Source organism: Tiliqua scincoides, chromosome 1 (assembly GCF_035046505.1).
Source record: "Tiliqua scincoides isolate rTilSci1 chromosome 1, rTilSci1.hap2, whole genome shotgun sequence".
Classification (NCBI taxonomy): Eukaryota; Metazoa; Chordata; class Lepidosauria; order Squamata; family Scincidae; genus Tiliqua; species Tiliqua scincoides.
Genome location: NC_089821.1, coordinates 121,837,162 through 121,864,266, shown reverse-complemented (window position 1 = coordinate 121,864,266; position 27,105 = coordinate 121,837,162). Strand labels below are relative to the sequence as shown.

The 27,105-nt window shown below is 43.1% G+C and overlaps 1 protein-coding gene across 1 annotated transcript in view; it reads right to left on the bottom strand.

Annotated features, from left to right (window-relative positions):
* Positions 1 to 343: 343 nt before the first annotated feature.
* LOC136659085 (aldehyde oxidase 3-like) overlaps positions 344 to 27,105 on the bottom strand; it is a 69,251-nt gene continuing 42,489 nt past the window's right edge. The window contains exons 24-35 of the mRNA XM_066636145.1: positions 26,569 to 26,655; positions 25,587 to 25,778; positions 22,703 to 22,930; positions 21,084 to 21,179; positions 20,179 to 20,307; positions 19,121 to 19,195; positions 17,264 to 17,316; positions 14,867 to 14,981; positions 13,140 to 13,205; positions 9,681 to 9,869; positions 3,970 to 4,137; positions 344 to 397 (exon numbers count right to left, since the gene is read on the bottom strand). Of these exons, the coding sequence (XP_066492242.1) occupies positions 344 to 397; positions 3,970 to 4,137; positions 9,681 to 9,869; positions 13,140 to 13,205; positions 14,867 to 14,981; positions 17,264 to 17,316; positions 19,121 to 19,195; positions 20,179 to 20,307; positions 21,084 to 21,179; positions 22,703 to 22,930; positions 25,587 to 25,778; positions 26,569 to 26,655 (1,452 nt within the window). The remainder of the gene's footprint in view (positions 398 to 3,969; positions 4,138 to 9,680; positions 9,870 to 13,139; positions 13,206 to 14,866; positions 14,982 to 17,263; positions 17,317 to 19,120; positions 19,196 to 20,178; positions 20,308 to 21,083; positions 21,180 to 22,702; positions 22,931 to 25,586; positions 25,779 to 26,568; positions 26,656 to 27,105) is intronic.

Genomic DNA, 27,105 nt, shown 5'->3' with positions numbered 1-27,105 from the left:
CACTACATTTTCCTATCCCTTGTACCATTCTATCACCTAATCAACCGCTGCTGAAATTCATAGATTACTAAAAGTTTATAACAAAACAACAAAGAATTTATTTTAATATATCATCATTTAAGGTAGTAGAGCCAAAAAGATAACTTTTGTCCAGCAATATCCTGTGAGTAATTAGACTAATTTTTTCTTTTATTAGAACCATAGATCTATAACTTATTAATGCAATACAACCTTATGTATGAAATGAAAACAGATTATTACAGTGCACTCCCTGGCATGTCTAAGATCCCAATGAGTTTAATAGGATTTACTCCCAGGAAGTACACATGTATAGATTGCAGGTCTAGTCAACTGGAATAGCCCATGGCTTATAGGTCCCAGGCTTGTCCTTTGGAATCTAAAACATGAGAGAGAGAGAGATTGTTTTCAAATACCATTGCATAATAGAAATAAAATTAAATTCACTAGTATTGAACATTCCAAATAATTAACTCTCTACTCATTGTAACGAGAGAAATGCTGCTGTCTGTCCAAACCTGTATGATATGGCCATAGCATATCCATTTAGGGAAGAGGCCCTCCCCTTACACCACTGTGTTTAAACTATGTGATACTCTTTCAAGAGTGCATGTATTTGTAATTTGTACAAGGTACAGTGGTACCTCGCATAACGAATGCCTCGCGCACCGAAAAACTCGCATAACGAAAGCGTTTTGCGATTTTTGGTGACTCTCACAACGAATTTTTATGACCCCTGCTTCACAAGACAAATTTTTTGTTTTGTTTTGTTTTGTCTTAAGGGGGGGGGGATCTTCATGCCAGTTTATGATCCCGTTCACCCTAGTAAGAGGAGGATCTTCATGTCAGTTTATGATCCCATCCACCCTAGTAAGGGGAGGATCTTCATGTCAGTTTATAATCCCATCCACCCTAGTAAGGGGAGGATCTTCATGTCGGTTTATGATCCCGTTCACCCTAGTAAGGGGAGGATCTTCATGTCAGTTTATGATCCCGTCCACCCTAGTAAGGGGAGGATCTTCATGTCAGTTTATGTAAGTAAGTCCCATTATGCTTGCTCCCAGGAATGTTTGCACAGGATTACAGCCTTCAAACTCCCCACTCAGCATCCCCCCATCGCTCATTCACCCTCTCACTGCCCCATTTCCTTCACGTTTCCCTCCATGATCACGGCAAAAGCAAGCAATTGAGTGCAGCTGCTCTGTCCTCCCCAGCTTAGAGCACAATCCTGTGCGTGTCTCCTCAGAAGTAAGTCCCATTGTACTTACTCCCAGGAAAGTGCACAGGATTACAGCCTTCAAGCTCCCCACTCAGCATCCCCCCATTTTTGAAATCCTCTGTACAGTATGTATGCCTTTAAAGAGCACTTAATAAACACTTTGTAAACCAAATTTGACTTTGTTCTGACTTTTCTTGCCCATAGGAACACATTAATTAAATTTCAATGCATTCCTATGGGAAAACGCGCTTCGCAAAACGAAAAACTCGCATAACGAAAGGACTCGCGGAATGGATTAATTTCGTTATGCGAGGCACCACTGTATTTAAAAAGTGCTCTTAGAAATGCTCTTAAAACAGACTGCTTTTTTCAATTTAATTTTCAGTACACCAATGAAGAGCCTTTAACTTTTTTTCTTTGACAGTTTACAGAACCTTGATGTGACTCTTGCCTCTCTGTCACCAAATTCTCTGTGCTTTCCCTACTGAAACCTGAAATGGTGCACCTGCTCCAGTGATAGGGAAAGTGACAACAACTGCAGTGACAAGACCCTGGCTCTAACTGCGGTAGCATCCAGAGGCTTGTGAAGAGAGGGCTGGAACAAGTTTGTTCTGAAACAAAACAGTCTGAAATTCAGATAATTTGGAAAGGCACTGTATAATGATTAACATTTCAATAGCACTTTTCAAAATATTTCACATACATTGCATCAGCAAACTCTTAAGAGCCCAATCCAACTCATGACTAATGAGAAGTCCCATTACAAACCATGGGGCCTACTCCCAGGTAAGTGTGGATAAGATTGTAGCCTAAAACAGATTGAGAGATAGTGATTAAAGGTCAAACAAGACATGTTCGAAAGTGTGTGTGTTTGACCTTTCAGTGTTTTTGGTTTTTAGCCAATAGTGTGTGGACCAGAGACAGTGTTGCCAAATTCCCGGTCCAAGCTTCACCTAGAGAAGTTAAGTCCACTTTTAAGTTAATTAGCTCCCCCAGTTCTCCACCAACCAGCAGTCTCGAGCTGTTGCAGTTCCAGCACTCCACAGTTGCCCATTTGCCAGTCAGCTAGTCAGATCAGTCCGTCAATCAGCAAGTCCATTAAACAGTCAGCAAGTCCATTGGTTAGACCAGTCATTTTCAACTGGTATGCCGCAAATGGTCCCCAGGTGTGCCATGGGAATTTGGGAGAGGGTCATTTATTAGTAGGGTCATTGGGGGATGTGAGCCCCCCAATGACAGCATAGTTTGCCTTGTCAATTGTGAAAAAACTGATGGTGTGCCTTGATAATTTTAGTGCCTTGCCAATGTGCTGTGAGATGAAAAAGGTTGAAAATCACTGGTTTAGTCCATTAGCCAGTATGCCAGTTAGGAAGTTGATCCTTCTACTACCCACAAACTCTCCCTGCTCCAGGTGCTACTTATATCCCTGAAGACCTTGTTGCCTCTAGTGGCTGCAGCTGTGCAGCATACCCACTGCTGAAGTCTAGGTTTTAACCATATGTTTCCCAGATTTACCAGAGCAAAGGACCACTGCAGACACCACATCCTATCTCCTTGCAATATCTCCCGCCTTTCCAATATAGTGAGTGAGTGAGGGCCCAATTCTATCCAACTTTCCAGCTCTGGTATAGCCACAATGCAGCCCCATGGTAAGGGGACACATGTTCCCATACTGTGAGGAGACCCAGTGAGGAGACCCAGTGAGGAGACCCCAGTGACTGCCCCTCCACTGCAGGATGCAGTGCGCAGCCCACTGGCACAACTGCACCAACACTGGAAAATTGGATAGGATTGGGCCCTGAGTGAGTGAGTGCTCAAAACCATAATGGAAGGAGAAGGGGGTAATCAGCAGCTATCCCAAGCTGCAGTTTCTTGCCTGAAAATGCAGGACGGGCATGGACTAGGAGCTGCAGAAGGGGCTAAATACTCAAGACCCCAAATGCTCCACCACAGTATCAGGACATTTCACATACCCCCTTCAGGTATTGGTTAAAAAATAAAGCACATATGTTTGCATGCTTGTCTATTCTGACCCTTAGTAATACTGCTTAGTGAGTTCATAGCTGAGGTAACATTAGACTTGGGTATTTCTTAGCGCATACTCCAAGCCCCTACAGCAGCAATTCTCAAACTATGGGTTGTGGCCCACAAGTGGATCACAATCCAATTTTTGGAGGGTTGCACAACACCACCCAAGCCTCTGCCAAGCATCCAGGTTGCCGAGATTTCACTTTTTTTTTTTTTTACGTTAAAAGTCCATCTCCGGAGTATGTTTTAGTCAACAAAAACATGATTTGAATCAGCCCAGGCAGACTGAAGACCTCTGAACTAAGTGCTTGGTGATCTTCAACCTACACAGTGACTGGCAGGCTCCAGCCTGCTCTAGGCCAAGTCACGTCATGTTCTTGCTGATGAACGCATGCTCTGGAGGCAGGATTTTTATGTTAAAAAATGTGAACGCTCCGCAACCTGGACATTTTGGCAGTGACATGACATTATTGTGTTGCTGCCAAAACCTCCAGGTTGCCATGCTGAAGGTGGGTTGCGGGACTAAAAAAGATTGAGAATCAATCACTACCTACTCCAAATATCAGAGATACAGCAGATGCAGCCTAGTGCTCTGCCACTGATTTGCCGAATGAGTCCGGGCACTCCAATTTTCTGCATCTTGGATATATAAACAGTTAAAAATGGCATCACAAGAGGAGGAGAGATTTTTAGAAGGTGTTTACCATCTCTGTAAATTGATCAGCACAGGCCATGCGAATCTTCTCTCCGTTCAGTGGAGTGTCCATTGTGAAAACATTGTTCAATCCTCTTTCCTTCCGGGCAGCAGCCACGGCATCCCTTATGGCAAAAACCACAGAGGATGCCAGGAACACCCCCGATTCCCCCAAACCCTGCAGGGAAATGAAGGAACCCAAAACTGGATTAGAAGGAAAGTGAAAGATCCACAGCTGTTACATGTGGGCATGGTGGACCTTAAGGTTCTGCACGCATTTCAGTTTAGTTCAGCTGAGGATCTAGTCTGCTCAGCCTGGCCCAATACAAAGACTATCATATGGTACATTTATTTCTTTGGAACTAGCTCCCTTAAAGGTGTAAAAGAGATAAGCAGCAAGAACTGGCTCACTGCAATTGAAAAATAGAGACATTTTCAAGAGTTTGCTTCTGCATCTCCTCTCTACACATGAGCTAATTTACACAGGATCAACAGACAACTAGGACTTGTGAGAGGCAGGATTTTTTTACAACTCCTGAATGAATTGTTTTTCCCCCATCTGAGAGCAACAGTATTGCATTTTCCCCTGTAACATTAATGCTAACACAAGAAACATTTCAATTACATGCCACCATACAGGCTATAATACAGAGCAACCAAAGGCATAGGATATTCGCCCCCCCCCCATTTCTAATAATATATTTTTTCTGAGTACATGCGTGCTATAGGTATATATAGGTATTTGCAATTGCAATGCTGAAGGCTGAGGGGAACATAACTGTTGGCCTAATCCTATCCCCCTTAGCATGCAGAACAGCAGAAGAAGCACACACTGCATGCTATGGTGTGGGGGAGAGCAACAAAACGGCCTGGGAGAGGTAAGTAAAAATCTTTTGAAGGCACCCTGGCCTCTAAATGAGTCTCCTCCTACCCTCACCAGCTTTTAGCTAGTTTGAGGAGACTCGGGCGGGGGGGGGGTGTCGAGCTAGGAAAAGGGGGATAGGGTCTTGGTGTGTGCTACCGCCACCAAGGGCATCGCCCCTGGTTCAGCTCAGTACCCACCCTGATCCTTTCATGAACTGCCCCCACCAGTGGTGTAGCTAGGTCATTTGACACCCAGGGCCCATAAATTTTTGTTACCCCACATATGACATGATTGATTGATTGATTGATATTGTTAACATTTTTGCACCATCCTTCCTCTAATTGTGGTGTGCACAGTTGCTTCCCTTCTTTTGTCCTCACAACATCCCTGTGTGGTAGGTGAGTCTGAGAGATAGTAATCGTCATGACATGAAATGAATAAAAATAGTGGCCAGAAAATAAATGTGAATACTTCCCAACAAGCAATGGATGAAATTACGCATCAAATAGTATATAACATGGTGGTGTTATTCCTAAAAACCAAAATTTCCACAGTTTTGGTCCCTAGTGGTGTCACCCCCCCCCCGAGGATGTCTCATTGGTCCATTTTGTGGTAAAGAAATGTACTTTTTGTTACATAAGACAGTTGCATTTTTGTTTTCTGGTTTTTTGGCCATAACGTTTGCTAGAATGGAGATATTTCACTCTGGTTGTTTCCATTGCATTCTGCTGTACATTCAACATTGAATGGTATATAACATGATGGTATTATTCCCACAAACTGCGATTTTAATGATTTTGGTCACTAGTGGTGTTACACGCCCTACAAGGCTAGCACCCAGGGTGGACTTCCCCTACCCCCACTAACTATGCCACTAGCCCCCACAGAACCTTACCTGCTCTGGCGGGGGATCCAGGAGCCACGGGCTTGCATGGGGTCTTCAGCCATTTGCCCTGGCTGCTCTGCAGCATTCATGGCAGCACAGCTTTTGTGCTGCTGGAGCAGGGCTTATGCTGAAGGATCACAAGATCTGTCAGCATAAGCCCAGCATTGGATTAGGCTGAGTGTGTGATAGTGTCCCCCTTACCAGAATTATATGCAAACAATGATATATTGTTCCCATTATAATGAAGGGAATATGCTGTTCCTTACTTGTAACTGTAGTAGCACCACACATAACTTTAAGAAGTGATAAAAACTAACATTTCACAAAAACCAGTAGGTCTGATGGCTAATGGGGAAATATTAGACTAAGTGGATGTTCTTCTTTCTTGGCTCCAAATCCCCTATAGTGATTTTTCTGAACACACATTTTTGGACAATAGGTGCACATTTTCTCAAGTCTGATGCACAGTTCATACCTAATGCTTTAATACAGTGTTTCTCAAATTGTGGGCCGGGCCCCACTAGGTGGGTTGTGAGCCAATTTCAGGTGGGTTCCCATTCATTTCAATATTTTATTCTTAATGTATTAGACTTAATGCTAGCATGGTACATGACTGCATTTGGGGAATGTTTCAGACCTGTTCTTTTAACAGGCTGTGACATATATGCTTTTAACAAGATAGTATATGGGACTTACTCCTGTGTAAGTGTGGGTAGGATTGCAGCCTAGGACTGTTAAAATTTTTCCTGCTGGATGATGTCACTTCCTGTCATGACATCATTTCCGGTGGGTCCTGACAGATTCTCATTCTAAAAAGTGGATCCTGATGCTAAAGTCTGAGAACAACTGCCTTAATGGTTTGACAGCTAGAGTTTCCCGTGCTGTATACTTCCAGCTTGGACAGCACTCTTCTAAAAAGTTGCAATGGCCCACAAATTTGCCTTCCTGTCCCAGCAACAACTCCATGTCATGTTGTGAATCTTTTGCTGAATTCTGAAAACATATTTGGAAGTAATGCACTTCTCCTCCTCCCTCAGCGCTGGAGTGTGTTTCCCCATGTAGATTTTTCAACAAACTAACCACCACATCCATGCTTCAACCGCTCCCTATTTAGAGAAGCATTGTAACAGTAACTAATTATTATGGAGCATTCCTTGAGATGTTAATTGCATATCTCAATCAATCAATAGTACCTTTATTGGCATAGAAACAGGTAAACAAAATTACAACAATCTCTAAAAGAATAAACATAATGGGGAGGGGAGATGGGAAATGATTCAAGAGAAGAGAGAAAAAAAGAAGGGAGTTCAGGAAGGGGGGATATTTTAATAATTTGGGATAGAAAACTGGCAACTGCTATGGTAATATTTGCCTGATTGCCACTTAGCAAAACAAAAAAGGGATCAATAAATGGGCCAGTAGGATGCAGTAAAAAGGGATCCAAATACAGCTTTCTGAGTGAACAATGCACTGGACAATGGATTAGGATATGCTCAAGAGTGTCCGGTTCGAGATGACAGAAGGAGCATAATCTGCAGTTCCGAGGAATGCAGGAGAATCTGCCAAGATGATACGAGGAGGGGAAAATATTAAAATGCGCAAGCATAAAAGCCCTTCTAAGGGAGGGATTTATTAGGGTATCAAAATATTTAGAGGGCTGACCTTGTAAAGGGCAGAAACCAAAAGAAAGAGGGGAACATACTGGGTTAAGGTCAGCAGAAAGAGAGGTAAATTCAGCTTCCCGGAGCCTGGTTTGTATTAGCTTATAGGCGCTGTTAATGTCGAGGCCCGCTAAAGATTCCAAAGGAAGATCTAAGGAATTCAATTTGGAATCGATTTTATGAAACCAGCTAGACAAAAAGGGGTCTCTTAACAGGTCATTAAGAAGGGAATCAGATGGAAGGGACAGATGGAGTCGGAGCCAGAATTTAAGCATTATAGCCCATGCTTATGGTTGAGGGGAGGTGGGCTCTCAACTCGAGAGTCAGCGTTGCTAACCGGATAGAGTTTGGAACTCCGAGAATCCTCCTAAAAAATACGGCCGCAACTCGGTCCAGAGTGCTGTTGGCTACCGTAACCCATATGGGGACGCCATATAATAGTTGGGCCACGATCTTGGCTCTAAAGATCTGAAAGGCGGCAGGCACAAACTGGTTACTGGTGCTATAATGGAACCGAGTAATCGCCTTAAGATGATGATGCGAGGTGGCAATAGCTAACTTCCTATGAGCCATCCAAGTTAATCGGTAATGGAAAAGCAGGCCAAGATATTTGAAAGTGGGGACTTGCTCATAAATGGAGTGACCAATCCTCCAGGTCGACGGGGACCAAGATTTTGAGAATACTAGGATTTTGGTTTTGTTAGCGTTGATGGTCAGGTCATTAGATGTGCAATAATCCTGGGAAATAGTGAGGGATTGATGAAGTCCAGATTTGGTTAGTGAAAGAAGAACAGCATCATTCGCATACAGTAAAAGAGGTATAGGAACACCATTAAGAGCAGGGGGCGAGACCCTTTGATTGGAGAAGTAGGAGGGAAGATCAGATAGGAAAAGGTTAAAAAGTGAAGGGGCTAGGATGCATCCCTGTTGGACACCCTTATCGATGGAAATGCTATCTGATAAAGGACCTGTGGGACCAGATCGAACTTTACATGAATTGGAAAGGTGAAGGCGACGAATCAGAAAAAGTAAACGAGGGTCGATGCCTCTGTGGGTAAGTTTGTCCCAAAGAAGGGATCTATTGACAGAGTCAAATGCACCCTTAAGGTCGAGGAATGCTATATAGAGTTTTCTACCATGATGGCCAAGGTATTTTTCGGCTAGAAAGGAGAGCAAAAAGGTATGGTCATTCATAGAAGAGCCAGGTCGAAAACCGATTTGCTCCCTGTCTGGGAGGGCCACCGAAAGTGCCCATGTAGTCAGTCTCGAGAGCAAGAGTTTCGCATATAGCTTACCGATGATAGAGAGTAAGCTAATTGGTCGATAATTCTCTGGTAGGGCAGGATCACCTTTCTTAAAAATGGGGACAATAGTGGATGATAGCTAGGATGTTGGGATGCAACCTGAACTGTTTATAAGGGTAAACAAATTAGCTAAAGGGAAAGCCCACCATGTGGGTTGACTGGAGAGGATCTCGCTAAGAATGCCGTCAGGGCCCAGAGACTTACCTGCTTTTAAAGAGGAGATTAATGATAGTACCTCACTCGGTTCCACTGGAGGCCATTCCGGAAGGTTGGGGGCAGAAGAGGAGAATAGTCTATCTTGGGATGGAGCGGAGAAAATATTAGAAAAATACACCACCCAAGAGGCAGGTGAAACAGAAGGGGGATTTAAATTTAAGGGGTGAAAGGAAGGAGAGACTAGGGACCAAAAGGCCTTATGGTTATTGGAGGAAATTGCTGTTAAAAGCTGCCTCCATTTGTTCTGAGCATAGTCGTGTTTTTTGACCTCCAAAAGTTCCTTATAGTGCAATCTTAACTGAAAATATGATTGTAAGGATGAGGGTGTAGGATTCCGGCGGATTAAAAGAAAAGTTTGTCTAATTGAGTTCTTGACTAACCGACATTCCCTGTCAAACCAGGGGGAGCGGTTCATGGACTTTAGGGAATTACTATATGAAGCAAGAAATGTAGATAAGGAGGACGTAATAGTAGAATAAGTAGAGATAGCCTCTGCAGGAGAGTTGGTTGCAATCAAGGATCTGTGAAGGGCAAGAATCGCTTCAGATGAAGGTTAAGGCCTCCTCCAGATAATGAGACCATTTAAGGCGAGGGGAAAAAGGATTAGTGAAATTGTTAGTGTTGTCATTAATGGAAGAAATGGCTAAGTGTAATTGAAGGGGAAAATGGTCACTTTCATGAAAAGGGACAATCTGAAAATCAGAAAGGAAAGAGAGTAAGGATGGGGAAGCAAGAGCAAAATCAATAACGCTGGCCCCTCTCAGGGAATTGTATATCTAATTGGTTTACCTTAGAGGAGTAGATTGCAATTGGATTTCTTGTGTTGGGCAACAAGTAGGTTCTAAACTGTTCTGGCACATCACAAACAGCAGGAATTTTGTATGTATCTGGTCCCAGCGTGTACTGCTGTCCTTCTGGGGAGAATTTTATTTCTTCCATTGTGAATAGTCCGAGTCCCTGAATAAAACCACCTTCAACCTGAAGGATTGAACAGACATTGTTTCTGTTTTTATTAATGTATCACATGATCAAATTTGCTAGGAGATTAAGCTTTTGTAATCACAATTTAAATTCAACCTTCTCCTCTCACTCCACGGTGTTAAACCTAGCTTTGTACAGTCTATAAGACTCTGGGCTCAATCCTATCCAAAATTCCAGTGCTGACGCAGCTGTGCCCAATGGCACAGCTGAGACATCTCCTACCCAGGATCACAGAAAATTTGGCACCCATCCCACAACAAAAATCAAAATTAATTAATTAATTATATATTAAAGCAGTGGTTCTTAAAGCAGTGCACACCCCACTGGCACAACTGCACTATTAAAGCAGTGGATCCCCCCCCAGGATCAGTGCGCTCAGGGGGGCTGCAGGGGCTTGGGTGCACTTACCCAAGCCTCCTACAGCCTCCCAGGGGTACGGGGAGCCCTGCACGACCTTCTGGAGGGCTCACCGCAGCAGTGAAAGTAAAAGCGGAGCAATCGCGCCTCCAGGCTGCCCCCGCCCCTTAATGGGGCAGAGGCCAGGGCCCACAGGCTGGGGCGTCGCGACAATCCAGTTTGAAAAGCCCTGTATTAAAGGAATGTCTGATATTAACTGGTATGGTCTTGAATAAAAATAGCATTTTTGGTAAAACATTCATCTTAGTTACAGAAATCCTTCCCAAGAATGAGTTTTTCATCTTACAAAGTCTTTCATTCACCAACTTTAATTGATTCCGGGTGTTCATGTCCTTAGACAATATCTTTGTTTTCTGCTTATTTACCTTAAATCCTGTCAGGTCTCCAAATTCTTTCAAATTGATTATCAGTAGTTCAATATTGAGTATGTAGCTGATTTTACAGCAACAGAGCAAGCACAATTATAGAGATAAGCAAAATGGACAAGGTAAGAGGCCACGTGATGCCATTGATGCTTCAAGGGCAGCTGTTGACTGCTGCCTCTGAAGAAGTGCCACCCAGTATCACAGGATACCCCGGGCCCTATGGGAGATACACCAGTGGCCATGCCATGCGTGCTGCGTCTTGCAGTGAGGGAGAGCACAGAGTCTTCTTCAAGGTAAGGGATTGTTTGTTCCCTTACTTCAGGGCTGCATTATGACTGCATCAGCACTGGAAAGTTGGATATGATTTGGTTCTCAATGTCCTTCCTCTACTCAGATATATGTTATTTGACAGCCTTTCCTTTTGACCCATGGAATTCTCTAGGGGAGGGCAGGTACTACAGCACCATACTGCAGCAACATACTCAAAAATGCTGGCACAAGTCAACTGCTCATCATTTCCCAGGCTTGGCAACCCTTCCTTAGATATGCTAGCCAGTCCTGGGACTTGTCAAGCCTCAGGATCTTTCAAGAAAGCCAGTTTTCCATGCAGGAAAATACAGGTTTGCTTGTCATTTGTTGTGTACACAACAGCAATACAACTGATACTCCACTCCTGTATCATTTTGAGCAACATCCTGGTTGTTTTTAATTCTTTGGAGGCTGCATGTTCCTGCACACAGAGATTCGTTTGTAGAGATTCATCTCAGGAGTACTCATTGCGCCTAGTTTGAAAATTAAAGAACTCCAACAGTTTTCCCTGCTGCTTTCCTTGCTGTTTTTTAAAAGAAGTTTTTACATTTTTAGGAGATTAGAAATGTATTTTTCACAAACATTCCATCCCCACAACTCTGTGCGGTGGTCTATCCATGTGGGGATCCCCAACTTGCAGTCCTTTCATCTGTGCCTTCCAATGTGTAGTGAGGTGTAGCGAGCTCCTGCTGTTTGCCCACCCAAGCTTTCTACCTGTTGCCAAGTTCACTAGGCCCCTTTGAACCTGTTTCTCATGGCACTGCTGCACTGTTAGAATCTCAGACTCTTCATCCTGACTGTAAGTTCCCTCCTCACCCCAACTCTTCTGCAGAAACTACCTGGCATCCTAGATATAGATGCCATTACTCTAAGACAGGGGTCCCCAAACTTTTTGACCAGAGGGCCTCATCAAATATCTGGCACAGTGTTGAGGGCCAGAAAATTTTTTTAAATATAAAATTTATTTAAATAAATTAGAGATGGAACTTAGATGAGTGAATAAATGAATGGGCTCATTCACTCAACCTCTCTGGCCCTTGAACACCCTCCAGACGCAACCAGAGCATAGTTCCAGTCATGTTTGGCCAAGTGAGCCAGAGGCTTTCAGGAGGCTAGCTGTGGTCAAGAGGCTGGCCGCCGGGCCAGATAGAGGCTTGCTGCGGGCCGCATCTGGCTCCCGGGCTGGGGTTTGGGGACCCCTGCTCTAAGATGTAGTGTACTCTGTACAAAGAACTCTTCTCTGTTTGAAATGCTTTTCGCAAACAGTTATACGTGGCTGGATGTGTATTGCTTTTTCTTCAAGTATGAGCTTATCCAGAGACAATGGGTCCCAGCCAATCCTGTTGCTCATGTGTGTCCACCATTTGGCAGCCAAGCCCACCTGTCTAGCTAAAGGGGTGGGATGGCATGGCCAGGTGGTTTCCATTTATTCAATCAGGAAACCCCATGACATAATCAAACCCAGGGTTAAGTACAAGGATGCTTGGGTGTGTTTTCCAAGATCTGCTGCTGGACTCAGCTGCTGGTTCACAAAGACATAGCCCCTTACTCCCCAGTAGCTAGCAGTATATAGCTATACTCATTTAGGAAAATAGTTTTGTTTTGCTTACTCTTTCCACTCCAAGCCAGATTGCAAACTTCTTCATTGTAGCAACACCTTGGAGTTTTGTGTGCTTTTTCCTTGGCTATCCAGTTAAGTCCAGGTATTTTTCACCAGGCAGCTGGCTGTACTTCTTTTCACCCCTCCCTGTTTTGTTTCATTCCTTTTTCCATTGGGTTTTTAATAAATGGGTTATATTTTGACTCCTTGGCTGCCTAGTGCATGATCATTGGAAATTCAGTAGATTGTCATGTCTGATCAACTCCTGGGTGCTACTGGAATTTGGTTTGGAACAAAAATCACTGGTGTCTGTGCCCTCCTGGCAGAGTAGGTTTATCCCAGATGGCCCTCTTCCCTATGTGGGATGGTGGCAATTGATATATCTACCAATTTTCCTTCCATTTAGCTTTCGGCTCTGTAAATCAGTGAAGGCAAATGTGGAGCATTAACCATTAGGAATGCCTCCCTTGGAGCAATCTTTGGCTTCGCTAACAGCATGCCATGCAGGTTTTGATATGCCTCTTATTGATCAGTCAGAAAAGTATCAATGGATGAGCTGAAACTCCTGGTACATACCTGCCCTATGTCAATAGCTGGGTTGATGCTGAAACCACCATCCATGACAATGTCTGTTCGGATGTTCTATTTAAAATAAATTATCATCAGTATGTATTTTTATAAACAGATGTTTATAACAGGGGTCTCCAAACTATGGCTTGGGGGCCACATCTGGCCCAACATAAGATTTTATATGACTCTTAACAATTTTTTTTTGTCAGAGCATTTGCTAATGTTTGACATTTTTACTCTCTCTATATCATTTCTCAGTTTGAGCATGGCATTGTTTCTTTGTAAATGTCACATTTTTCTTTTGGTCTGAATCATATCATGCTGAATAAAAAAAGATCGAAGTAAAACTTATTCATTCATTTAAATTTCATTCATTTATGGAACTGATTTTTTTTCGTTGAAAAAATGTGTAAATGTGTAAAATGTGTAAAATATTACATGAAAATGTGTAAAATATACAACTTGACCCTCATGCTGAAAAGTTTGGAGACCCCTGATCTAAGAAACGGTTGATGACATTTGGCACTCAAACTCATACTGTAATAATAGAGTGCATAATAACCACACAAATTCTCTCTCTCTCCCTCTCTCCCTCTCTCTCTCACACACACACACTTTAAGAGCCCTAAGCAGGAAATCCATTTGAACTTGCCCTTGTAAATCCCTGAAAATGAGTATCAGATGACGTCCCTCACTAATGGGAGCAAATAGCAGAAAAAGTTAGAAATCTGACATTTTGATCTCAATGGGGAGTTACTGTACTTCTCTCTTTCATGCCTTTGGAACCTTGAATGGTCTATTGTGTCTAAGAAAATAGGATGAATCCAATTGCAAGCAGCAGTACACAAAAACAAACCATACTCTAATGTGTGACCAATGGATCACCTAGGGCAGAAACATGACTGTTTGTTCCAGTTAAAGGGTGTTAAAAGATAGTGTCCAAACAGAGTGCTCTAGGCTGTACTTAATTCTAACCTCCTACAGCAGTGTTACCCAGACTGTTGGTTGCAACCCAATACTCCCTGTAGCATCACAAAGCATTATTGGGAGTCCCCAGAGGCAGCTTCTGCATCACACTAGGCTTGCAACCCACTCCAATGGCCTCTGTGGGCCCAGAATGCCCCATGGAAGAGAGTGGAAGCAACTACAGTTTGCAGATCCAACTTCCAGTTTGCTTCTGCAAAATAGGAAGTCACTTTGTGTCACTTCCATAGGGCATTCTGTGGCCTGTGAAGGCCAATGGAGTGAGTCACAGGCCAGGTTCAACCCACAAGCAGACTCTTGGGGCTGCCAATAGTGCTTTGTGGTGCTACAGGGAGCATCAGGTCACAAGCCACGGCAGAGGACAAGGTAATTGTGGCACTAAAGTTTGGGAATTATTGTCATAGAGTATGCTCCTATGAGCTTCTAGTGCCAGCATGCTTTGATCCGACTCTCCAAGCTAATCTCTTTTGATGTTTCCCACCTCCAAGTGTCCACTGTTTGGTCCTTTAAAAATTCAGCCATATGATCATTCCTGAAAATGTCTGGTAAAGGAAAGTTCCCCAGATGAACAAATAGATAGATAGATAGATAGATAGATAGATAGATAGATAGATAGATAGATAGATAGATAGATAGATAGATAGATGGCACAGAATGAAGGTGATCGATCGATCAATATCAATCAATCAATCAATCAATCAATCAATCAACCAACCAACTGCTGGAGAGGCAGAACACACACTTCTTACCTTATGATCACCTGTGAGGCAGTCAATCTCAACCTCAGAACAAGCAACACCAAAAACGAAGTATGGAAAAGCATGGCCTTCTCCTGTCTCCCAGTCCATATTGGTGACATATCCTCTGAACAGGTGAGGAAAAAATGGAGACTTTTAGATGCTAAATAGTCAGTTTTGTAGTCAGTCAGTCAGTAAATAACAAACTCAACAGAGAAACAATGTGAAAATACCAGACCATGTGAATCTCCAGCACAGATTATGAAATAGAGAACGGAAACTGGTAAGGTCATGGACTTCCTGCTGTGCCCAACTGAAGGAGTCAGCTGAGCAATGGCTGTTGCTGGAGTAACATCTGATCTACTCCAGTGCAGTAGTGTAGCTAGTTGAGCGGCAAAATGGCAACATTTCAGGCACCACAAAATGCTGTGTAAGCAGCCTCTCCCTCTTGCTTTTGGAGTCATTCAGGGCAGTGATGGCAACACGCGGGAGACACCACTTGGTGTGGCGAACTCCTGTCTTCTGCCATCACTGCCCAGAATGGTTCCTATGGTGAGTGGTAGGGACTGCTTACAAGGCATGTTGTGGTGCCTGCTTAACAATTCCCCCCTCCCCATTGTTTGGCCCAAACATGCAGTACAGCTGATTTGTGGCAGATGTTGTCCTATCTACGTATTGTGTATTGTAATCTATTATGTGACCCTCTCTCTCCCCCATTATCCCAGGGACTACTTAAGAGCTATGTATCTTTACAAAAAGACAGAAGAAAAGAGCTCAGGTAGTGGCAGCTCATGCCTTCAGCTCTTGAAGGAACCACCACTGACCTGAGACAACTCTATTTTATGTAACTTTTCTTCTTTAATTAATACAGTATTTTAAAATTTTAAACCTCTTTGAATGCCAAGGCAGAAAACATAGAAATACGTATAAAAAATTATATAAATATATTAATGTAGTGTACAGGTGGTACCTCGGTATCTGTGAGGGATCCATTCCTGGATCCCCCATGGATACCAAAATCTGATTTTCTGAAGTGCTGTTTTTCGGCTTTCTGGAGGCCTTCAAATTCATGTATAAAGAGGCCCCACCTGTACTGGGAATGGTATGCAATCATAAACTTGAATCTTGGCTTGCATTGATTAGTAGAAGGAGATTTGTGCAAGGGAACTTCCTTGCTCCCTCCTCCTCACAGCACCCCTCGGTGCCCCAACCTGCCACTTCCTTATGGTCTCCTGACTGCTAGGTAAAGTTTTTCAGGGGGCTCAGGGAGCTCCTGTGGGGCGGAGAGGTGGGAAAGCCCCTTGTGCCAAGCATCCTTTTGTTGGCACAAGTCACGATACAACCCTTTGTTTCTGCTTCGCCTGCTCTTTTAATTATGACAGTGGACTTTTCAGCACATCCCAGTTCCTGAGGCCTCTTTGATTCAATTTAGTATCACTCTATCCTCTACAACATCTGACCCAGCTGACCTACTGCAGGTTTGAGCCCCAGGCTCTCTTGTTTGTTAACTGTGAACAGGGCATCAGGGCAGTGGCATAGCTAATAAACCTGTTGCCTGGTGTGGAGCTCAAAATGATGCCCTGCCTCAGCACCCGCAGGCCTCAAAGTTCCCTTGCCTCAAAGTTCCCTTGCTTTAGCACCCGCAGGCCTCAATAGGGCAACTGTTGGTTCGGGGGGGGGGGCGCTGCAGTGCCCCCCCCCCACACACTGAGGTGCCCACAAAGGCCTCTTACAGCCCTGCTGAGGTCTTGGGCGCAGCAGAACAGAGCCACAAACTTACCCTCTTCAGTGTCAACCATTGCCACCTCAACCCCTTCCAGGCTCTGCCAAGAATGGACAGGTGGTGCATCCCCTTGCTGCTCCTTCCCACCCAAGCATGGAGCAAGGGCGGCCCAGGTGGGGCTTCCCCAACCCCCCTTCAAGGGGCTTCCCCACTCTCTCCTGGCTGCTGGATGCAGAGCAACAGTGTAGCCCCTTGCCTCACGAGTGTGTGACTTACACTCGGCTGCTGGCAGGGCCTGCAACGGAATGTAAGTCACAAGTGCAACAATAACAGCGGACGGCTGTTATTCCCCCCATAGTCCAATGTGCCTGGCAGGTCTGCAGCAGCCCAATATAACACGCATGTGGGCGTAGTTGCCCCAGTGTTGCTCCCCCTCAGCCGCTGTAGCCCAGTGTACTTCCTAACCCCTGAACCCCCTTAGCTACACTACTGCATCAGGGTACAATCTCCACCAACTTCCCTTCTGATGGCGCACCTCCTGGGCTCTGAATAAAGCAACATCACTCCTGGTTCCAAAATATATGTACTTGGCATTAACTGTAGGATCTGGGCTTGGTACTGACTATATATCGCTATGCTTGTGATACCCAAACACAACAATTAAGAAATGATAATAAAATACTTACGTGAAGTAGCCAGTAGCTGAGAGACTGATGCTTTCCTCAAAAGCCTTTTTAATCTACAAGAGGCATGTTATTAAATGACATTTCTAACAGAGAGATACAGAAATAAAATAGAACGGGGAGCATTACAGTAGAACCTTCTATGTGCAACACAAACAAGATTTGTTATTTGTTTTCCAGAGGAACAGACTTCACAGTGGCTTCCTGAGCCCTGAATATGGGAAGCATCTCAGGGAGGGGAAAGCAGGTCTTTCTCCTCTGTTGACAATCAGAAAACAGCTACATAGCTAGGGTTGGAGCAGTCTGCTTTGGTTTCAGAATACATGTGGTCCCCTTGCAAACTGATCTGGTTCAATGTCTGTTCAGTGCTTTATTTTTTAATGGTTTTTTTTAGCACTTTAAAGCTGCTCCCAAAAGCATTATGGGTCGCTATGTGACTAACACAAGGGTAGTCTAATCAGCACTGTGTGAAACTGCTCCTTCTGAAAACTAGAAGAAGAGTGTGTTCCCCAGAGTTTGGTTCCAGGAAGAAAATAGCAATGATGTAGTCTTCAGTCCCTCAACTCGCTCCCAAGTCAGATTCAAGTTGTGTCACTACCTTGGACTCAACTTGGGAGCAAGGATGATATGACTCTACTTGGTCTCAGGACCAAGAGCTTTTTTAATGTTTGAGACACTGTCAGTGGTGTCACTGGGGTTTATGTTACCTGGCATGGGAGGTCAGCACATCACCCCCATGACAGACCTCCTCCCATGAGGTGGCCATGGCAATGACTTGGGTGGTGGGCGTGGTGACGTACTATTGCCCCAACCCATTGGTTTTTTGGCTATACCTTTTAATAGAACATAGATATTTCAATGTGGTTTGTTTCATAGCATTTGGTTGTAAATTACGTATTGAATGGTATATAACACAACAGTATTATTCCTACAAATCTTGATTTTAGCAATTTTGGTCACTAGTGGTGTCACCTCCCCCGGTGACACCTTAGTACCTTATTAACATCTTATTGGTTCCATACTGTGTCATAATAATATCTCATTGGCTCTTCAAACAATCAGTCTCGTTGGTCCGTTTTGAATTAAGGAAATGTACTTTTCTGTTACATAAGACAGTTGCATTTTTGTTTTCTGGTTTTTTGGCCATAACTTTTGAATGAATGGAGTTATTGTACTCCAGTCTTTTTCATTGCATTCTGCTGTAAATTACACATCAAATGGTGTATGGTATTATTCCCACAAATTGCAATTTTAGTGATTTTGGTCACTAGTGCGCATCATCCCCCTGTGCGCATCACCCAGTGCACGATCGCTCCACTTTCACTTTTAGAAGCCTGGGGAGCCCTGCAGATGCTCACGCAGGGCTTCCCGCACCCCCAGGAGGCTGTTGCAGGGACTGGTGAGTACATCCCAGTCCCTGCAGCCCCCTGAGCGACGCGATCCTGGGGATCACGTCACTGCCTTCCCCCTGCCCCCACTGCCTCCCTCCCCTCCCCTGCAAGGATTTACTGCAGTTTCCAAATTCCCAGAGAGTTTGAAAACCACAGGGTTAGGGATTTGAATACATCACTGGAAAATAGTATATGTGTCCAAAATATAATGAGTGCAGCTTCTCAGCAGGCTCATTGCTAATATTATGTAGGCCTGCGGTCACCACCCAAAGACAAAAAGCAATAGGAACTGCTATTTAGAAGAGCTACTTCCTGTTGTGTAGGTTTGGGTACAACACTAACTTGGCCTGCTGTGACCATCCTGGATAATCTGTCTAGAGTAGCAGAAATTAGAACAGAGATTTTCCTTCAGAACATATGACACTAGCAAGTACATCATTCAGTTTTAAAAGTACAAAATGGTGCTTACCCAGTCTTCCCATTTGCCTTCTGGGTTTTTTGTTATTATGGGCTCTAGGCGTTTCCGGAGAATTTGGCAAGCATTCTGGGGAAACAGAATGGCAAACAGGACAAATTCAGCAACAACAACAACAAATTTTGATTTTCTAATGTTCTTTTAATTATACAGGCCTACAAAACTGAGGGTCAGAAAAGTTTTTCCCAAACTTTATGGCGGTTTGATATGAATTTTGGGTGCTGATTCCAAAAATGGCCTGATGGTCAAAAATGGCCAAAAAACGAAATGATTCCGTTTCGTCCTATCGCGTCTAATTTTGGAGATATAGTATGGCCTCATTAGTGAATGGTTCAAGCAGCTTCCTCATGAGGAAGCCATGGTGTAGCCTGACCCTTTGCCCCTCTATCCCTGGTGAGGAGCCTACGGCCTGGGTTTGTGTCCAGCAGAGTCGTGCCTGTCCTTCAGTCTTCCCCTCATTCTGCCTCTTTTGCTTCCAGTCAGTAATTGACCTGCCCCTCTATGTGTCCTGGGGCAAAGATCCACGATGCCCCCCCGCACCCTCCCAATACTTACCCAGTGCAACTGGGGATGGACAACTCAGACAACTCAGAAATGCTTCCGAGGCGTCCCATGCAGTCTTAAAAAGTACTTCCAGGAAATGGGAAGTAATGTTTAAGATGATGTCAGAAGCCTCAGAAGGCTTCCTTAGCTGTCTGCAACGCTGCACAGATGTGGCTTTCATGGCATTTGCCCACTGCCCCCTTCCAAGCCTACTTTGATCCTTCTGCCCTTCCTTTGCTTTATACTTCCTTTTCCTTCATCCCCCCCAACCTCTCTGCATCTTCCTCTCCTAATCTTCCCTCTTCCCCCACTGGTAATTTTCTCCATTCCACCCTGTGCTCCTTCTCCTTAGTCAGAACAGCCCCATATGAGCTGAGTGGCTCTGCAGGACAGTGAGGGACTCCACCACTGTATAGCAAAAGTTGTTAAATTCTACTTCAGGAGATTCCAGTACTCAGAAATCTTATTTATACGAACTTATAAGGATAAACACAAGGAAACATTCTAACCTGGACTGCTTTCCCATTGACATCTGTGTTAATTGATCCAGCGTTTTCAATTGAATTAGGGATTGTGAGTGTAGTTCTTTCATAAGGCTGTATGTAAGACATGGGTATCTTTAATTCATGGCTGGCAGCCTTTATTTTTAGAGGAAAAAGAAGATATAATTTTTACTAAGTATGGCAACAGAGTCTCAAACTGAGTAGAAAACAAAATTTGTGATTAGCGTTAGGCCACAGACCTATCCTGCACTGGAACAGGCAAGCCAAGAGACTTGTGAGGATAGGGGCCATAAGCAGCTCAGCCAGTGGCAAGGGGAAACACCTCTTGAGGTGGTGCAAGTCCAAGCGGAGTGGCTTGGAGTTGCTCCCTTCTCCCCGAAAACAGGGGTTGGGATCTGGCATAACTGCCGGATCCCAGCCCCGCCTCCCGCTCCCTGCCCGCCCGCCCATCCCCAGGGCCGGCCACCATCTGCCCTCCCCCCGCCCAGAAACATCTCCCTCTTGCCTTCTGCCTGCCCCCCGCCTACCTCAGAGCCTTGCGTTGGCACAGCCATGGCAACGCAAGGCGCTTGGAGGAAACTGTCACAGAGGCTTCCATCAGCCTCCATAGGCCAGCACTTCTCTGAGTGCCAGCCCGGCTTCCTCCCAAGGAGGTGCAAACCTGCCTTATGTTTATGCAAGTCGTAAGGGACTTGCGCCGCCCAAGTCAAGGGCTGGATTGCGCCCTTAGATACATAATACAGACACAAACTAACTGAAAAATTTATGTTCTTGCTTAAAAAATTGCAAAACATATTTCGCTATCGCATTTTTATACATATAAAACTTGAACATATGTACAAGAGTATACAGGCAACTAGTGTTCATGTTTCAGTTTTATTCTAAATACAGGCATTAGACAGTGGTCTTACCTGTAACATCTTAGTAAATATTCCTTGTCCCAGTTCACACCCACCATGGGACACCAGCACCGACCCATCTAGATAGATATTGACCAGAGCAGAAGCCTACAGAAAAACAGAAAACTATTGTTCTTCATTTATTAGTACAAATCTTGTCCCATCTCAATACTGTTTCTGGCGGGGTTTAAAAACATACAGTGGGCCCTGCATCTGTGCACAAATGTGCACAGATCTTAAAATTCAGTTGTGCAAGGTCATAAAATTACCCCACAAGAAATAAGATTGGAAAAATAGATCCTTTCTACTATACAAATAAGAAGAAAATGAAATATTTTCACTTTTTAATGTTTCCCTTGTCATTTGAAATAATAATGGTTCAAATTACCATTAAAATTATGTGTTCTATTGATTATAATTAATATTTAACATTACATTTATTTAAATTTATTAAATTTATTGACTGATTATTTGAATAAATCAAATCAATATCTGATTATTAAAACTGAGTGATTTGACTAAATGCACTTGATATTTGCAGAATATGATGTGGATTTCTCAATGCAATTTCTGGTTCTATTTTCATTTTGTCTGAAATTAGGTTAGGTGCTGAGTAGAATCACAATGTTTAAATTATTTCTGTAAAAAAGGGGGGAATTTCTTGCTGCTGTAGACTTTTTTGCTTGCTGTAGATAATTTTTCTTACAATTATTCATATTAACTATTATTCTTTTATTTCATACATCCAAAAATATCTGTGGATGCCTAGGAAAATGAGGTATACAAATCTCCTAAATAAATAATTTATGATGAAACTTCGAGCCTAGTTCAAAGTAAAAAAAAAAATTCTCAAGTGTCCCCCACTCATTTGACAGGTTAGGGACCAGAGCAGTGGTGTAAAGCAGAAAAGTTTGAAAAGTGGAACCCAGTCTTTTTTTTAGGTTACAGATGTTACTTCCAATGCTTTTTTAGCTAGGAAATTGCAAATGCCCTTTTATCTTACAAATTCCTGCTGCCACACAAAGGTTTCTGCAAATGGCCTCTCATTAACACCTTCGGGAATGGAATAGACCCTGAGCTAAAGTTGGTGCGTGCTCTTTGTCTCACACACAGACATACAGAAACAATTTGAATCACCACAACATATGCAAATCAATATGGGGGGAGAAATTTTAGCCTTTAAAACAGCAGAGAGGGGTTGAAAGAGTGGAACTTGCATTGGATGAATGACTTCTGGGCATAATTGAAATGTGTTGAAAGAGTGGTTCATCAAAAAATGAACCATCAGAAAGTGGGAGATTAGTTGTTTTCAATACTTGCAGTTTTAGAATGCTGCATGGCCTTCAAACATTATCTTATCTTAGAAATTCTTAGTCATTTTGGTTAGAAGAAGAGCTTTCTTTTCTGTGTGTTGCTGTGCTCTGCTTACCAACCATTCCAACATTTCCTTCAAAGTGCTATTAGGCCCACAGCCTAATGCCACATATCATATTGCAACCAACAAGTTATTTTGTTAACTATTGCACTGTTCTGAGTGGGATTTAGACAAGATTACTAACTTTAGTTATACTGGGACCTTTGATTCTGCTTTACATTTAAAAGGATAGATCTCTATAATGTTAAAAGCTTGCCTGGTGATAAAATGTTTTATTAAATCCAACTGAAAACAACATGGGAACAATGGCAATCCCTTTCTTTTTCCAATAGCTTTGGTTGTTAAATTCTTCTGCCGCTTTTCTCCTGTTGTAGTAATCAGACTTCCTCAGGCATTCTTTCCAACAAAGGACCAAATTTCTGGGATCAACCTCTTCTTTATAGGGAGTTAAGGAAGGTGTTTTGAACATGTTCATCTCCCTGACCTTCAAAAGAAGACATGCAAGATCCTGTTATTTGTATCAAGCAGCTTTCTACAATTTATGCCTTGCCATACAGTTATAAATTCATGATATACCACAGACACCCGCCTATAAGTTGATCTCACAGCTAAGTTGAGGGCAGATTCTGACCAAAAAATCATGCAATTTTTATGACCCTCTGATGTTGGGGGTTGGCAGTAAACTTAGGGGGTTGCCTGACTATAATTTTACCTGAGGCCAGATCCTGAAAAATAATCTACCAGTAATGGTTACCCAAGAACTGTACCACCTCTAATTTATTAAAAATTTAGTAAACAATCCAAAGATACATATTATTGCTTAACTTTTTAAATTCTGATCATTGCAACCTTTCTGTAAACACTATCAGAGTAAAGGCCAAATTCTAGCCAACTTCCAGCCCTGGTGGAGCCATGTTGATGGGATGTATGCTACATCCTGTGGTGGGAGGGTAGTTATGGAGGCCTCTACAAGGTGAGGAAACATTTATTCCCTTGCCTCAGGACTGCATTGCAGCTGCACTGGTGCTAGAACATTGAATAGGATTGGGTCCTCAGTGCCTGTAAACAACATACCGGTAGAACCATTAATCAAATCCTTCTTTAAGGTGCCTAGTGTGTTAAGCCAGAGGCTCTACATATAGCACACAACATATAAGACATAACTAGGAGTGTGCAATTCAATTCACAGTAGCGAGATCAGCAGCAAGGAATTACTGTGAGCATGTGCAGCTGCAAATAGTTGCAACCCTATTTACTCAGAAGTAGACCCACTGCTTTCCATGGGTGTTATTCTTAAGTGATGCTGCACTGAATTGCAGCCTGGGACTTTGTTTCAAACGGAAAGGAGGATGACATCCTGGTGTTTTAAGTACTCCTAAATTGAAGGGTATGTGACATTCTTTGAAAATGACTTGCCAGGAACTGTTCTGAGGCAGCAGCAAAAACAAGGAGGCATTTTAGCTTCTTCTCCAAACTAGAAGGGAGAGGAAGGAACTTGTGGGAGTTGTGAGGAGGCTTTGTGAGGCGGAAGTGCTGCACTTCCATGGCAGTAACCCTCATATAGACTTCAGTTCCCATAAGTGCCTTCACTTCTCTTCCTGTTTGGAGAAGAAGCTAAAATAACTGTCCCTGAATATCATAATTACTAGTAAAATTTTTGGTTTTTTCTCCAAAAACCAAATGCCTGCTTCTCAGCCCATTTCCATCTCTCCACTTCACCAGACAGCTGCTAAGCTTCTCAGAAGCTTTCCAGATGCTCCTATAAGTTTCCACTTTATTTACTGTATTGACCTGTATATAAGGTGACCCAGGTTTTCAGAGTCAATTTAGGCAGAATTTTTTTTACTTATAGCGAGTATATATGGTATATTGTTCCCTTTTCCTGCTGGAGGGAATGTACAGTCAAAAGAGTTTGATTTCAGAACCACTTGTGACCTTGTGGTTGTGACTTTGAACAGCTGCATGAATGGCAGTGGTCCAACAGCTTACTCTCCCCCATGCCCCGGTATTGCATCTCTATGGGGAGATAAGTTACACTGCAGCTGTTAAAGGAAAGTGATGAGAGTCCTACTCTTTGGTTGGAAAAGACCAAATATTGTTGGTTGGTAAATATTGATTCAGAGAGACCCATGAACAGAGAATGATTGCAAGATCACCTCTGCAAATGACAATGTACAGCTCTGCAGAAGGCAGAACAAAAACACTGATGATGATGAACAGCAGGAGCTGCACAAATTGGGAAGATTTTGAAAAGGAAACAAAGTTTCTGAGGCTGCACATGATAAACATCTGTCCAAGTCATGATATCAGAAAGCTGAGCTTACTGTAAAGGGTTCTTCTGGCTAGCAGGGCATTGGAACAGGCAGGAAAGGATTAACTCCAGTAGAAGGCAGCACAGAACTCGCACTCCACCCCCAAAAAACCTCCGCCTGATATCCTTTCAGGTTAGGTAGGTCTTCCCAGATGCAAGACTTGAGGACCTGCAGCTTGCAACCCATGGTTTTACCACCTGGGGGAGTGTTTGCGCAACCTTTCAATGCCGAAGATTACACTTCATCCTAATCAGACTGGCTGTATAGGGTGAAAAAAAAGAAGCTTGAAAACTGGAACAGAAACCTATCCAGGGTTGAACTGTGAACCCATCAGCTATGTGACGTAATGGTTACTTTCTGTCTTTGTTAATATCTATCATAAGCTTGGGGATGCAACTATATTTTACGAGGAAAAGGATGCCTTATGGTTCTAAATCTTTGTAATGCTAATGAGGCTATGGGATTTGCAAGGAAGAATTGACCCTGAGAGCAAAATATTTCAAACTCTTTTTCTGCCATTGATCCTCTGCTGCAACACCTCCCTCCCAAGCCATTTTAACTTTCTTCCCCAGCAAGTTTCCAAAACCAATCTAGAAATAGCCCTGTCTGCAAGAAGGAAACATCTGTTTACAGAGGAGAACTAGCAGACACAGAAGTCGTTAAGCACTCATCCCTCCCACCAATTGTTCCCAGCAAGCCGAGAATTATATTTGTGTTATCTCTGCAAGTGTGGGTTTGAGAACATTAATATGCGAGATGATCTGTAGTAGTTCCACCCCAGATCACAACAGAGGCCTCCAACATGTCTCATATCATTCCTTCATTTACCTTGTCTTGCGGCAAGCCAAGGTAGTCTGCCACAGCCACCACCCATGTTTCTGCAGAAATGGCAGAGTTTGCGAAACCAAATCCCCGAAATGCACAGTTTGATGGCAAATAAGTCTTACAGGCACGTCCACGGCTTCGGAAGTTGGGGATGTCATAAGCATTAAAACTTTTCAGAACAACATATTCAATGACCTGGTAAGTTGGTAAGATATATAGAAAATATGTTATAATAAAAATATATAATATAGTTGCGTCTTATGGCTCAATCTTATTTTGGACCAGCACTTGTGGCCACCGTGCTGCCTCAGCAACTGCCATTGTAAAAGTGCTATAAGGCACTCCTGTGCTGACATTAAACCTGCTGGGCTGGCACTGAGGCCAGTGCTAGTTGACACTGGTCATCCTCATTGCCAAGAGGATGACACTGGAGCAACTCCAGCGATAAGTTTTCCCACTGACTGGCAGCAACTTAAGTGAAGCCTGCTCAATTTGAGACTGACAAATCCAAATATAGCCCATCAGTCAAGTATTGTAACTGTTGTCTGCCTGGTGCTTAACAACTGCCTTGTTTTTGCAATCCCAGAGAGGCAAGTAAACACAAGAGTTTTATCTTTAGCTTTAAGAACACCATGTTTGACTTATGGACTGTATTTCATGTGGTGAATCACAAGATTTGCAGGCATGGTTTAAATGGTGAGTATGTCAGGCTCTAACAATGGCTCATTAAAGGTTGAAATTCTGCTTCAAAAGGTAAAAAGAAATTATTTCTCCCTCACTAAACAGGACATAACCCTATTTTCCACTTATAAAAATGTTCTACATTGGCAAGTAAGAGGCTTACCCATAGCTAAGGAAAAATATTTTCTCTTACCTATCCCAAGACTCCTGATCTGCTCATCGTGCAGGATGCAGAGCAAGTCTGTTCCATTAGTGGGGGTGGGGGTAGGGGAGGAAGGATAGGTTTGGGCTGAAAGAAACTTACCAATTCAGATTCATCTGGTGTGCACCCGGCATTTATGTAGAACTGAAGGTCAACAGCTATAATTTTCCCATCATTCATGAATCCTACCTAAACATACAACAGAATATTGTAATAAAGAGAAATATTAAAACCCTTCCTCACCTTCTGAAGCATATGGGAATTTTTCCCATGGACAAAAACAATGAATGAGTTAGACTTTGCTACATTTAAAAACATCATCATTTTTATTACAAGTTTTTCTAGATTAAAAAGAGAACAATTCACACATTTTAGTGACAGTACTGTTCCACTGAGTTCCTTTTCTCACAGCATGTTACACCCATGTGAGGTTAATGATGGTGAATATTTATGTACCTTTTCTTAATATCTAGCTAAAGAAATTTAAAAATATGCTCCCTTCCCCAAAAGGATTCACAGCCTAAATAAAAGAAAAATGGGAGATACCTGCAAATAGTCAGTGGAAAACAGGAAACAGAGAGGTGAATTCGAGTCAAATAGAAGAGACCCACCACTTTTAGAACTGTCTGTCCAGTTAGC